The sequence below is a fragment of the Aedes albopictus genome, chromosome 2, assembly GCF_035046485.1.
Source record: "Aedes albopictus strain Foshan chromosome 2, AalbF5, whole genome shotgun sequence".
Lineage (NCBI taxonomy): Eukaryota > Metazoa > Arthropoda > Insecta > Diptera > Culicidae > Aedes > Aedes albopictus.
The window spans coordinates 90,288,516-90,303,400 of record NC_085137.1 but is presented as its reverse complement, the minus strand read 5'-3'; the positions used below and the strand labels follow the sequence as shown (position 1 = coordinate 90,303,400).

The 14,885-nt window shown below is 40.4% G+C and overlaps 1 protein-coding gene across 1 annotated transcript in view; it reads right to left on the bottom strand.

Annotated features, from left to right (window-relative positions):
• LOC109427442 (zinc finger protein 335) overlaps nucleotides 1–14,885 on the bottom strand; it is a 189,978-nt gene that overhangs the window by 36,856 nt on the left and 138,237 nt on the right. The window contains exon 6 of the mRNA XM_062854906.1: nucleotides 6,784–7,005. Coding sequence (XP_062710890.1) covers nucleotides 6,784–7,005 — 222 coding nt within the window. The remainder of the gene's footprint in view (nucleotides 1–6,783; nucleotides 7,006–14,885) is intronic.

The window sequence follows — 14,885 nt, the reverse complement described above, 5'->3', positions numbered from 1 at the left end:
ACATACTTGTAGATTGAGGATTATCCCTTATTGGAAGTTCAAAATCGATTTCTTGATTATCTAGGTTCAAATTCACTAACACTAATTGAAATTCAAACCTTAAATAAACTAATGTAGTATTTTTGACATGTTTGAATCATGATCTAAAGCTTTAAAAAAGCCCAGGTAGATATTGCCGCGTTAATCTTGGATTCTCAGCCAGCTGCGTTCGAAACGCGCAGTGTTAGATCGCGCTAGACCACGCTCCTATGGTTTGTACACGGTGTGCACCTTGTCTAAAACTGTTTTAGCAGCCGCCGGGTGGGAGCTGTCACGTATAATCAGCCGCCTTGTACAAATCAAACGGGCGCAATGTTTCCGCGATAAACTGCGGCTGGTTAACGTTGAACAATTCGTCATTAAAGTGTAGAATCAGCTTAGTGTTAAAATACACATTAGTAAAAACAACAAAAAAATCGTGATTGAAATCATCGTCATCATCAAATATTTGAAAGCAGTTTTTTCGATCAAAACAAAAGCCTTTGCTATGAAAATATATTCACTGTACTCTATGAAAGTTTTTATTCTGAAATTAGAAGTTTTATTATTGTTATTGAATTAACATGATACAACTGGATCAATTAGTCGTCTGCAAATGAAAATCACCTTAGTTTTTGAAGAATTGATTGATTACAAATTATTTGTGGAGCTTTGAAATTTATTTCTAGTTGAGACACGTTTCATTGCCATGCAATTAACGTCCATATTAATTCAGTAGAAAAACAGCTTCCTATGATCTGCAAACATGTGGTGTGGGTATTACATACTTTCAAAGATGAAAGAAGGCTGTTGATAAATAAGGCTAACATCAATGGTCCTGAAACCGATCCTTGTAGCTCTCCCGATAGCGTACCGATCAGGCTTCAATGATTTCCTTTAACTTCCACAATTTGAAAGTGGTTATTCAAATGGGATTTTCTCAATAAAACAGAATCTCAACTGAAATCAAATAGGGTAAGTGTACCAATTATGGCAATAGCACCAATCATTCGCCATAGTTGTGTTTTCACCCTTTAACGATGTAAATCAACAAGAAAAATTTTTTGAACAACAAACCACGTTCACAAAAGATAGTCGCACTCATTTAAACTCCACATTTTCCTCTAATCATGGTAGAAATAAATCATTTTCCTTAAAATTTCGGCTTCCTTGCACCCTTTTTCGCCATAGTGTACCAGTTATGGCTAAACCTATAAGGAATGCATGCAAATAGTGCGAAAAGGAACCGAAATTAACAAATGTATCCATAACTGGTACAGGGTTCCTATCATTGGCACACGCTGTAATCAATACTAAAAGTAGTTTTGGCTCCGTTTCTATATTTTTCCTGTAAAGTATGGAAACTAAGCTGTCTTTTAACTTATTGATGACATTCGTTGGTCTTCTCGTTATTTTTGTATAAATAGCTTTCCTTAGGTAGTGCCATAATTGGTACACCCACCCTAGATGTGATAACCTGTGCAGTAGTTCAAAATAAGAAACTCTATTAAAAGCTTTTGGAAACCAACCAATAGCAGGAGGCTATTTCTTTTTTACCGATATGGACATCGTCATGCATCTTGAGCAAATGCCGAAGCAAATGCCGAACAGGTGTTTTCAACTAGTGGAAGAATTTCTTGTTTAAACATTTTTTTGCTGAAAATGAAAACATTATATGAGGTCACGAGGCAAAGCAAACGCCACAGAATTGCATCAGTATGTCAATTCTTGTACCATGTAATGTTAAAATTGTGCATTAAATACTTTATTTTTTAATTCACAAGCCATCTAAATCTGACAATCTCACAGAAATGCACACTAACGCCACAAAGCAGTGAAATTTCTAACCACCAGACTACTGCATAACTTTGCCATAGGCAAGAAGTTCCTTGATGGTGAGGAACATTAGATAATTATTTAATAACATATGTCAAAATGTTCTAATTTATTTGCTCGCAAGCACCAAGAGAAGGTGAAATTGTATGCCACTCTTTCCACTGTTTAAGAGCCATTAACTATCTCTACAACTTTGATGAAGATATGACATTTATTTCTGGTCTTAATCATGAGGTAAAGCATGCCAAAATGCAGAGCAAATTCTTGAGTTACAATTATAACTAAATTATATCCACTTTTGTTATTATATCCTAAGATGACGTAATTGCGATAAAATGTATCAAGAACACTTTTATGTGACGTCATATTTTCTCTCCCCTGTACGTTGGACAAATAAGTCTATTTATAGACCAGCCGCCAAAACGAAGAACCACTTGATCATATACCGCCCTTCACTTCAAGTGCTGCAATGGCCTCATTGATAAAGGCGCCGGATTGCAGGTGAAGGTTGGCGTCCTTGGTTCGATTCCCATCTGGGTGTGGGTTTTTTATATACTACGTGAGGCAAGTTTTTTTATACAAAAAACTTTGCGCTTAAAATAAATAACACTCTTATTAAAAATTACCCAAAAAATGAGTTAAATTTTACCCAACTTAATTTTTACCCAAAATATTTATATCTAATTTATAACAAAATGTGTTATAATTTATTGATCATTCCAATATTTTTTATATCTCACTTTGTTATAAATTTGTTAAAATTGTATCAACACCTGTTATAATTATGTTATGGCTAGAGCAATTTCAGTTATAGTTTTTGTTATTTTAACACCTAACCGGCGATTTTTATAACTCATTCTGTTATGAAAAATCTTTGAAATAAATAACTCAATCGGTTATAATTTTGTTATGCCTTTCTGATCGGGTAGTCCTACTCTTAGCCGGCGACTACGCGACTGATCCGGCAAAAGGAAGGGGGCTGGGGGGGGTTTCGTCAGGTTTGTGGGACTGCAACTCTAAACTTTTTCTAAACTGTACTAATAGTGCAGTACTAGTATTTGTAGTATTTTTAGTATTCCTCCATCAAAGCAACGTTGCCAACGACGGTTGTCATGCGTTGTTATTTTGTTTGGCTTGTGTCGTGGTCTGTCCTGTTGAGGTTGAATAAATCATCTTACAAGTTTCTCTTGGAAATAAGAAATGAATGTGATATGTGATATAGGTACGCTCAGGAACAGTTAATTTTCATTTGAAATCTGTTCCAATAACTCATTTCGATATTTACAGTGAGGTACCTTGCTTTCTTTGCGAAAGCCAACGTAGAGGAGGGCGCTGACGGATGGGCCGGGCGATACAGTTGGTCACCGGTTTCGAATCACTACGGTTGATGAACGTGCGTAGACGGGAGCTTGACGGGACATGACTCGGCGGCCGGATCCACGGCATTAACAGGAAGCCGGCACCAGAGGCTGCTCCGCCTCACACGCGACTTGGCGTAGGATCTAAGGCCGGGTTGGAAAGTTTGAGTTTATGGAACAGGCCTTCGCTAATCTACGGAACTTACCCTGGGACTGCTGAGGATCACGGCGGTCTGATCTGCCATCGGGAACCCCTTTGAGCGACTGTCATAAAACCCCCATAAATTTTTCCAACAAAAAAAGCGGAACACTTGGCTTAGCATTTGCTTGCTGGCTTTTAGTATACTATACCTATTCAACTACTGGTTCCTAGCTCCCTCGCAATTCTTCAGTCACTACCAGTCCTCAAGTTTGATGAGTTGTGTTAACATTTATTGTCATTAGGTATGAAATAAATACGGTCGTGTTGTTTGGATCTATTAACGAACCAGTGTATTATGCTAATAGCTCAGTAATGGGCTGTGGTCAAGGACAATTATTATTCGAAACAAGGAAATACAAACATGGTTGAAGAGCTGCTGCTCTCGTGATGACTCAATCAGGTCTGTCAAGGACTGTCCAGGTTTGTTTGGACATTATCACGAGCATGTCTGGTTTCCTGGTTATGACCTGTTTGTTTCTTGATACGGCGTAGTGTGAAGAAAGTCAGCATCGATAGAAAGAGATCGTTGTCCGAGTTCCGGCTGCAGTGTCGCCTGTACCCAACCATTTACAATCATAAAACTTCCATATTTATTTAACTTGGAATCAATTTTAACCGTGGCAGCTTGACATTTGAATCGCTTAGCTCGAGTATCAATCACAGTAAGCTGCTTGCTTGGATGTACTTTTTCGCTAGTATAGTGTAGTATTTTCTAGTATTTATGGAAATCTAAGAAAGTTTAGAGTTGCAGGCCCCTTGTGGGACTGTAATCCCTACTGCCCCAAAACCCCCTTGGATCCCTTGAAATGCCTATGCGACCCCTTAGAACGCTACTGAGATCCCCTGGAACGCCCGGAGTTTTCGGGAGCAGCTGGTTTGCCCATCATCAAGTAGCGTTCACAGTCGGGCTACGACAGGTGAAGTCGATATTTTTGAAAAATGATATCTATCAATCATAACGTGGTGGATTTGCGTTTCCTTTGCTGTGATGATGTCCCGATGAATCGGGGGCTGTGTTGGAAGAAGGTAAAACGTACAACGTATGGCCAGGTCATCTTAGAAGCTGCGAAATCGACGATCTGTTCACCATCCTTGCGTAAAATGTAGAATGCGTCCCTGTTATCATCAACGCTTCTAGTGTGGGCTGTGCACGTTGATATTCTAAAGCTGAAGAGTCGGCCTATGATCATCAACCTGCACATTCTTTTGTTGATCGTTCGCCAACCGATCACGAGCATCTGCATCTGCCCATCACGATGAAAGCTGTTTCCAGCTTGCGTGTTTTTCCGTAGTTCTGGTAAATCGTTCACCATAGATCCTGTTTACATCCTACAGAGCTACGATGTCGAACCCGTGACCCTTCAGTAGAATAAGAGTTTGCGGGTGCTCCTGCTGAAGTAGAAAGTTCATTCGCAAGTCCTTTTTGTTCGTTAGGGTCGTTGCCTTTAGTCTCGGATCGTAATATTCTACTGTTGACTTTCCGTTGCAATTCGCACCAGGGTAGGTTGCTCTATCACCCCTCAGGCTGCTCGCAGCCCTGTCGGAGCCACGAGGAGGTAGGGATAGGAGTTGCTGAGAAGAGGCTCATGACCGCAATGGAATCTGATTACGGGTTACCCAGCCTTTACCGAGCATTCTGTTTATATATTTTTTATCAGAAAAATCAGAATGTTTGACGTAACATCTTACAAATTCAGAAATGTATGTTTTCTTTTAATTGTTGAGATATGATGTGCTTTTTAAAAAAAAAAATTCCAAGAATCACCCTTTAATGAGACTTGAAAAAAACGGGACTAATTATTTTAGATGAACTGCAAACACTATTTCGATTTTCTATGGATTTTCTAGGAAAAAAATCGTGGATCGACTGGGAATCGACCCAGTCACCCTCAGCATGGTCATGCTGAATATCCACGCGTTTACAGCTGTTGCAATAGGGGCTGAGGTAGTAAACTCCAGGACGCTTTTGCATGACTTGTGAATGACCTGTGAAACAACTATTGAAGTAGACAACGTATGTTTGGGGATTTCATCTTGAGCCACACAAGCCTACGGAGGGGAGGCAAGGTAGGTCTCAAAATACCATCATTTGACAGCCGTAAGTTATTCCCCAAATTAGGTTTTAGAAACTCATTGCTTTTCTTCTCAGATTTCGTTGGAGTTGTTCTCTAGTAACCCAAGCCCTAGTCTCCCGTAGGATGTTACAAATCGCATTCATCCCCGGAGGACGAATGCCACCCGTTTCTGTTTTTGTTTCGTGCCGTGTCCTCAGTAGTTATTCACCCGTGAAGAAGCATGCCGCGATTAGTTTTGCGATTGGCAAGGAATTGAATTTATGTGGAGATTATTCTCTCCACACTCGTTTCGTCTCCTCGGTTGCTAGGTATTTTATTTTCCGCCTGAGACAACTGAGAAAGCGAGAAACGAGACTTATCGTCCTTCAGTCATTCCTGCGTGTTGTCCAATTATGCTGCTGCGAGGACGATCCGATGCAAGCAACGGAGAAACTTGTGCGGATAACCGGTAGTGTGTGAGATGGAAAATTAAAAACAATAAAACGGAGTTTGATACCGGAGGAATTCAGCATTAATTTAATTTAATTATTCTTTTTAGTCTGATTCTAAGATTTTTAGGACCCGTAACGAGCTACAGGCATCGAAACGAGCCCGGTGCAACTTGAATGATAAATTATCCGCATTTTTTGTGCCATGTTGGGTTGGGGGAGGTAACGCAACCCTACAGTCAGCTCAAGGAAAGATATATTTTTCGCTTTGTGCATTGAACGAAATGGGGTCGATCGATTGGTGGTGGTGGATTGTTATATTGGCACCATGGCGTGATTGTCCTTTTATAGGATTTCGCAGAATTGCAGAAAAGCGAGCAGCATTGTGCGAGGAGGTACATATTCAATTGACCATTGAATGGTAATTTCGTTTGTACTTGTTGCCAATTACAAACGGAGGAGAACTTACGCTAGCTCATCGTGTTCGTACGCGTGAACGCGTGGCAATCCGTGCCATTTCCAATAGAATAAACCACAACTTCTCGACGGGAATATTCCCCACGGCTCCAGAAGCTGTCATCGATTAGGTATCATTCAGCCAGCACTCAGGTGCAACTAATGTAATTAATTAATCACAGTCATGCGAACCGAATGGGACTAATCGATCAAAGAAATGCTCGCCCGTACAGAGATAATGCAATCATCCTTCAATTAACATCATCGCCAGACGAATAATGGAAAGGTGCGAAAAGTGGCACCAATAATGCAACATCCAATCAATCCCGTCTTCTAATTCGCAAAGCTTAATCCCTAATTACCCCACCTCCTACACAACAGTCGATGCGATGGTTTGTGGTGCTTCTTACCTTCGCAGCTGAGTGATGGTCTTGCCGCGGTAGTCGCAGCCTTGCTCGGTGCACACAAAGTTTCGATCGTCCGTGTGCTGATGGTGGAGGTGATGGGTGAGCAGATGGGTTTGCACCTCGGACGCCGTCTGTCCGATGTAGAAGCAGTTTTCGTGCTGACAGACGAATTCTCTGATCGATTTGCTTGCCACGTGGACCTTGGCGTTTTGGGATAGGATTTTGCTGGAAGAAAGAAGACGGTTTTGTTTAATTTGTAGTTGGATGGTAAAATGGTAATAAAGACTATTAAATGAAAGCATTAGGCGTTCAGCTATCATTTTATTAAAATTTAACATAAATTTTCTAAAAGAATGGTTAGATTTGATATCTGTGTTATCGACCTTTGTCGAGATTTTTTTTACGCGGGGTTACGTACGGGGGACACGTGGGGTAGTTAGTCTAGTGGTTAAGGCTATGGATCGCCAATCCGGAGACGGCGGGTTCGATTCCCGTTCCGGTTGGAAAAATTTTCTCGACTCCCTGGGTATAGAGTATGATTGTACTTGCCTCACAATAATCAAATTCATGCAATGGCAGGCAAAGAAAACCCTTCAATTAATAACTGTGGAAGTGCTCAAAGAACACTAAGTTGAAGCGATGCAGGCCAAGTCCCGGTGGGGACGTTGAGCCATTAAGTAGTAGAAGAAGAAGAAGAAGAAGACGTACCGCGTAAAAAAATCAGTTCAAAATTCAAGAAACCGCGTAAAAAAGTCTCACCATTTCTCGACGAATCATGCAAAATGATAACACTTCTCTGACATTATTGACATCAGGACCTATCGTCACTATCATCAATATCCGGTACCAGTGCCCACCTCAGTACAACCTTGAGCGATAGAAGCAACCGGATGTTGCCTCAGCATACGCGTAGAATCTCGAGGCAGTGTTGCCAGACAAGGGTGAACTCAATGTTACCCCTCTAGAGGACAGTTAATGCAGCCATCGGCGAGAGCTGAGAGAACCATCGGGTACGTGGAACGAGGTCGACGGAACGAATGGAGAAGTGTAGAACAATTTTGGAGAAGAATGCAGCGCGTGCGGTAATCTTGCAGCATGATACCCGGCAGAACGTGAAGTGATACAAACTGAAGCGGAAGCAGCAGACCCGTGTCTTTCAGGAGAAAACGCGCCACCTGGAAGAAACGGAGTGCGAGAATATGGAACTGCTGTGTCGGCTGCGTGCCCCGATCCAAAATATGCAGGGATAAGGATGGGAGCTTCTTGACGAACGGACGTGAGGTGATCGAAAGATGGAAGCAGCACTTCGATGACCATAATGAATAGTGTGGAGAGTGCAGACATGTAGGATCGAGGCAGCGGAAGAAATGACTGCGTCAGTACAGCAGGGAGTAGCAACGAGCCAACTCCTACGATGACGAAAGCTTAGGGTTTCATCCAGCAGTACAGGAAAAATTAAGTCAGCTGGTAAGAATTATATCGAAGCTGAACTCATCAATCAAATGGACCTGGAATAGTTGACCACCTGCCTGCACCAACCAATAGTCCGAACCTGGAAGACCAAACAGCTATCAGATGATTGGAAGAAAGGAGTCATTTGCCCCATCTTCCAGGTCTCTTCCAGGTCTCCAGTTAACCTAGTGGTTTAGGCCTCGGTTTAGGCTATGGATCGCCAATCCGGAGATGGCGGGTAGAGCCATAAAGAAGGAGATCCACAAGAAAGGGGAAAAGTTGGAGTGTGAGAACTACCGAACGTTCACAATTCTGAGTGCTATCCCAGATCATATTCCGTCGTCTTTAATCTAAAGTGAATCAGTTTGTGGGAAGGTATCAAGCCAGCTTCGTCGGCGGTCGCTCGACAACGCACCAAATCTCCACTGTGGGGCAAATCCTTTAAAAAAAAATGCCGCGAATACCAGGTCCCAATTCACCACCTGTTCATCGACTTCAAGGTGGCGTACGTCGTACGACAGTATGGACCGCACAGAGCTATGGCAGATCGTGAAAATTCGTCCGAAATTCTCCTAGAAGTTCCAGTTAAATTGTCCAATAATTCTTACCGGAATTATTCCAATGACTTCTTTTGTTTTTTTTTTTCCCACGATCCCTTCCGGAGTTTTCCAGGAACTCTTTCTGTGATTTCTCTCGGTATTTTCATTGTGATTTTCCCCGGTATTTTTTCAGCAATCTTTGCCGAAATCCTCCCAAGGTTTCTTTCCGAGATTATTTCACGTGTTTCCGGATTAAGGGTTGTGTGGGCCCGGGGCCGGAGCAAATGTGGAGGCCCCTCGGAGGTACAAATTCGAATAACAAAAAAGTTTTTCTTTGTTTTTGGACAGTATCTGAGCAAAATGAGAAATAAAATTAATGTTTACCAAACATAAACGGTTTTTGTGGGAACCCCTAAAAAGTGGGGGCACGGGGCCCTGCTCCCCGGTCACCCCTTGGATCCGGCCCTGGGTATTTCTCCAGGAGTTCTTCCGCACGGATGTTTTTTTTTTCTAAATATCTAGATTTTTCAGTGATTTCAACCAAAATTTGACCAGGAATTCTTCCAGTGCACAGTGGGGAAAAATATGTATAAAACGCGAATAAATTCAATATCTCTGCTCGGAGTGGATGGATTCGAATAAAATTTTGACACAAACTGCAAAAATCTCTACAGTTTCAGATAAGGATGGTGTCATACGCCGCACGATTCTGGAAATCAGTGTATTGAGCTCGTTTTACCCCGCTCTCTTTCTCGCCTTTTTTTTTTTTTTGAGAAAATCCCCATCTATTCCCGACTGGTGTGCAAAATAAATGCCTTATTTAACTCGTATTTGTGTAAAACCTTCCATAGTATCGGGAATTTGACATAGGGTTGGTCCTGCTTCTATCGTTGCGTTCCACTCCGATCGGAGATACACGTGAAAGTGTAAAGAAATAGGGGAAATCGGGGTTATTTGCAGATATTTCAATTTTTAGGGCCGTATGTGTAACGAAGTTGAGTAATACTCGTACCAATATGTACCTTCTGTGTTATGCGTGTGTTAATAAAGAGTCAGTATAGTTATGTCAGTCCAAGTAACAACAACGAGTTTTTATTTATTGCTATCCGTAATTGACTTCCCGGTGTTCCGGCTTGACAGTATGGTGAGCCAAATCAGCTCCATTCGATACTACGGAAGTTTTTACACAAACACGAATTAAATAAAACATAAATTTTGCACTTCAAGATTTTCCCGAAAAGGTGAAAAAGAGAGAGAGTGGGGTAAAACGGGGCCGATACATGGATTTCCAGCATCGTGCGGCGAACGACACACTCCTTATCTGAAACTGTAGGGATTTTTGCAGTTTGTGTCAAAATTTCATTCGAATCCATCTACTCCGAGTAAAGATATTGAATTCATTCGTGTTTTATACCTATTTTTTCCCATTGTGCAGTGGTCCATCTCGAAATTGTTTTAGAGATTTCTGACCGATTTTTTAAAGACTTTTTGCTATATTCTCCCAGGGATTTCACTTAGAAATTTTCCACAGACTCATCCCACAACTCTTCCAGCATACTTACAGAAATTACTCCAGGATTTTTCCTCTTATCTCCTGGACTGTTACAGGGAATGTACGCAGTGACTTCTACTGAAATTATTCCTAGAACCATTTTTTTTTTTCATACATATCTCCCAAAAATATTCCCGGTATTTTTTCAGGAAGTTCTCCCGAGAAATTCTTCCAGAGTTTCGTCTCGGAATTATTATACGAGTTCTTCCCGGAACTATTTAAGGTAGTTAAGAAATTTTTGTTGGATTTCTACAGGATTTCTTCCAGGGATTCCAGAGATTCATGCCAGGATTATTTCAGGAATGCCTTCCGAAATTAAACTACGGTATCCTTTTGGACTTTCTAACAATTCCTCCCTTGATTTCTTTCACGGATTCTTTCCGGAAATCTTCAGGGGGTTTTCCAGGATTTTCCTAAGAATGCTTTCCTAAATCCAGGGATCGTTTCCGGAAAGCTTCCTGGAATTTCTCCTGTAATTTTTCCAAAAATTTTCCCAGAGTTTTTGTAAAGATTCCTAACCGATATCTTCTAAAAATTCCTCTAGTATTTTTTTCAGAGATTCCCTTGGAATTATTTAGAGATTAATTTTTCCAGAGATTTCTTTTGAAGTTCTTCCAAAATTCATCCCGGAATTCTTTTAAAGGATCTATTTGGAAGTTTCCCCGAATTTATCAAGTTTTTTCGACTATTTTTGAAATCCTTCCAGGAATTTTCCCAGAACTCTTCCGAAGATTCATCCTGGAATTCTTTCAAAGAAATCTTACTGATTTTTCAGGGCCCCTTTTTGAAATTCTCACAGGTATGTCAGTAGCATATCTTCTCGGATTTATTCAGGATATCATCCAGAATTTTTTCCTGAATCTTCCAGGGAGTTCTAGCAGAGTATATCCAGCGAATCTTCCCGAAACTTTATTCCTTCAAATTCTTCCAAAGTTTCCTTCCGGTATTTTTCAAGTATTTTTCTCCAGATGTTTGAATGGATTCTTCCAAATCTTTCGGATTTTTTTCTATGGATTCCTTCCGGGTTATATCCCAGGAATTCCCTAATGTTTCAATTACAATATTTCAGTCTCTGCTTACTGTGCTGAACATTCTACTGAAATTTCAATGACATCTTTTTTGAAATTTTTACCAAAAACTTTGCCAGTAACTTTTTAAAATCTGCATGAAATTTATAAAAGAATAAGATTTCTTGAGAATATTTGGAAATTTGTAAGACCATTAGATATTTCTACTGTGTACACCAAAACCTCCATTTAGGTAATGAGTCGGGACTGCCTAAATAGAATTTTTACCTAAATGGATTCATTACCTAAATGGATTCAGTTTATTACCTAAATGGAGTACAAGGTTGCCAAGAAGTTTAAGAAGGGAGAGTTTCTAGGAGATTTAAAGGCGGTCATGCTGAGTTTCAGATGCCTTCCATAGAGTTTCAGGGGGGATGGGTTTCAGGATGGGAGGGGTTTCAGGGGCGTTTTCGGGGGTTTTGGAGGGTCTTAGATCAGAATTTTCATTCAAATGACTAGCTGGGCACGAAACACGAAAAACCCTGCAAAATTCCGCCAGACTGAAAAAAAATTAGAATGTCGGGTCAAAGTCGGGTCAATTTTTATCGTATGTTGGACTATTGTTGGACCAACATCGAACAACTGTTGGGTCTATGTTGGGTTTGGTGGCCAAAATAAAAACAGGTGAATGATAGGTTGATGTCGGGTTTGACGTCATCAATGCTGGAGCTGATATCAATTGAATGATGGGAGGATGGTTGCTTATCTCAATGTCAGCTGTAAATGACGCTGAATACTGACACTTTTCAACACTGCATGGAAGGGAGGGGGGGGGGTGTTTAGGGGGCATATCTCAACATAGCATCCCCCTCCCCTCCCCCCATATCCCCACGCTACTTCTTTCCCGTAAACCAACCTTATACCTAATCTTAAGTACTCCAACTGATCTGAACACAACCAAATTCTATTTAGGTAACGTTACCTAAATGGAGGGACCTAAATAGATTTTACCTAAATGGATCCTACCTAAATGGAGGTTTGAGTGTAGATGGATTTTATATTTTTTTGTGGATTATTTTACGAGTTTTTTCTAAAATTCTGAAATTAAACTATAGTTTACGTACAGTACGAACAAAATCTTTAAATTTATGACGAACTGAATGTAACAAATTGACCTCCATCGTGTTCGATAGAAATTTATGTGTGATCTTAAAACTACACTGCAATTAAGCATCGACTTTTCAGAGAAACTTAAAAAAAATCTTTATACGAGAATCGAACTCAGATCTTCCGAGTGAGAGTTCACGCCTAACCCTTCTAGGCTGTCTCACCAAGCTGAAGAGAGAGAGAGCAATCAAAGATAAACATGTTCCACCATAAAGGAACAAACTGTTGTACCGCTTCGGCCACAGAGAGCGAGAGAGCAGGCTCCGTAGCGAGGCAGACGACTGAGCGTAGCTGTGCTCGTTTACGTTACTGCATGTAAATTTCAAGCGGATATGTCTCAAAATATGTAAACAGTACGCATGATTGGCTGATTACTGAGCGAACAGTATCATCTCTCGGTAAATGGCTGTAGTTTGTAGCTTCTGCTATAATTTTCAGTCGATGCTTAATTTACGTGCTGTTTAATTTTCATGATTTCTTTCTGTGTAGAAGTTCTATTGGGTAACTCTCGCTGAGACCGTCCCACTATTTACACCATGTCTTCAAAAATGTTTAAGGTGGCGATTTTCTGAAAGTCCTCCCCAAAAAAGTAAGGAAAATGCATTTGGTTAATCAAATTGGTGGACCCCCCGTTAGTTAGAGCCACACGCATTTTTGCGGACCCCTCGATTTTTGTCAATTGTTGGTTCATTTAAACCGTTATAACTCGAAAGTTTCGCCAGAAACCACCTAAAACTATAGGTTGATGAAAAGAGAGAAGATAGGGCTACTATTTACAGTTATAAAAAGTTGGGTCGGCCATATTGATATTGGCCGCCATCTTGGATTTTTATACCAAAACTGTTTTTTTCACCATGCTGGCAACCACCGATTTTCAAAATTTTTGCGTCAATCGAAAGCGGGGACATTTTTACACAACATATCAAAAATTTAGAGATGTTTTTTTTTTCTATCAAAAGTTATCTGCACTTTTGTGAATCGTGCCACTTTTGCGCACTGGGTCAGGTGCCGATTGTTTACATAAATGCAGCGTTATTTCACAGTGTTTACGAACATTTATTCTAAATCTGAATCCACTAATGAAAAGTTGAAAGTTTCAGCTTTTCAAAACACCAAAAAAGTTTAAAAAGCAATGCCCGCATCGTTGAGAAACAGTTAAAAATGAGAACGAACCTCCGATTTGCCCTAATTTTGCTGCAGGTGCGTTTGTGTATACAAGCAGGCGCCAACTTTGATGCTGATGCGTGTCATTGCCGGTGCGCATGGAAATGTATGGAGAAAACGTGTCATGATTTACAAAAGTGCAGATAACTTTTGATAGAAAAAAGATACATCTCTAAATTTTTGATATGTTGTGTAAAAATGCCCCAGCTTTCTATTGACGCAAGAAATTTGAAAATCGGTGGTTGCCAACATGGTGAAAAAAATGTTTTGGTACATAAATTCAAGATGGCGGCCGAAATCAATATGGCCGACCAAACTTTTTATAACTGCAAAGAGTACCTCTATCTTTTCTCTTTCCAACAATCTATAGTTTTTAAGTGGTTTCTGGCGAAACTTTCGAGTTATAACGGTTTAAATGAACCAACAATTGACAAAAATCGAGGGGTTCGCCAAAATGCGTGTGACTCTAACTAACGGGGAGTCCACCAATTTGATTAACCAAATGCATTTTCCTTACTTTTTTGGGGAGAACTTTCAGAAAATCGCCACCTTAAACATTTTTGAAGACATGGTGTAAATAGTGGGACGGTCTCAGCGAGAGTTACCCATTAAAAATTAATGTAGGGAATTTTTATTTATTTAGGACTTCCATAAAGATTTGACTGTTCGCTTTTTTCAAAAATTATTCTCAAATATCAATGAACCTCTATTCAGTTCTTCTCGACACTTTCTTTAAGAATTTAGTGCAGATACTTCTTTCAAAATTTTGGAAATATAATGCCTTCTATTGTTTCAATAATGTGTGGCAATCACAATCAGTTGAGAAAACTAAAATCATTAAAGTAATGAAATGTATCACCAAAACACCATTTCCAACACATGCTAAAAACCAGAAACTGTCTAGCTACGTCCAAATGAGATTACCATTATTTTCCCATCTCACTAATAATGGGAATCGAGGACTCGCTAAGCGGACTTCTCCCATTATTGTATCCGTTTTGGCGCCGTTGTTAACATTGCCAGCCAAAGTCTCAAAAATGCCTCCCATGTCGAAGGTTTTGTTCTACCCAGATGCACCCAAAACAGTAACGCGTGTGTGCCCAGCCCATACCTTTCGGAACAGGCACTACTAACGACTTCAGTTTGGTTACGATGTTGTGCCTCTGCTTCTATAGTGGGCAGCCCAACAACGTCTAGGAGAGTGGTCCACCAAGTCCAGCTGCA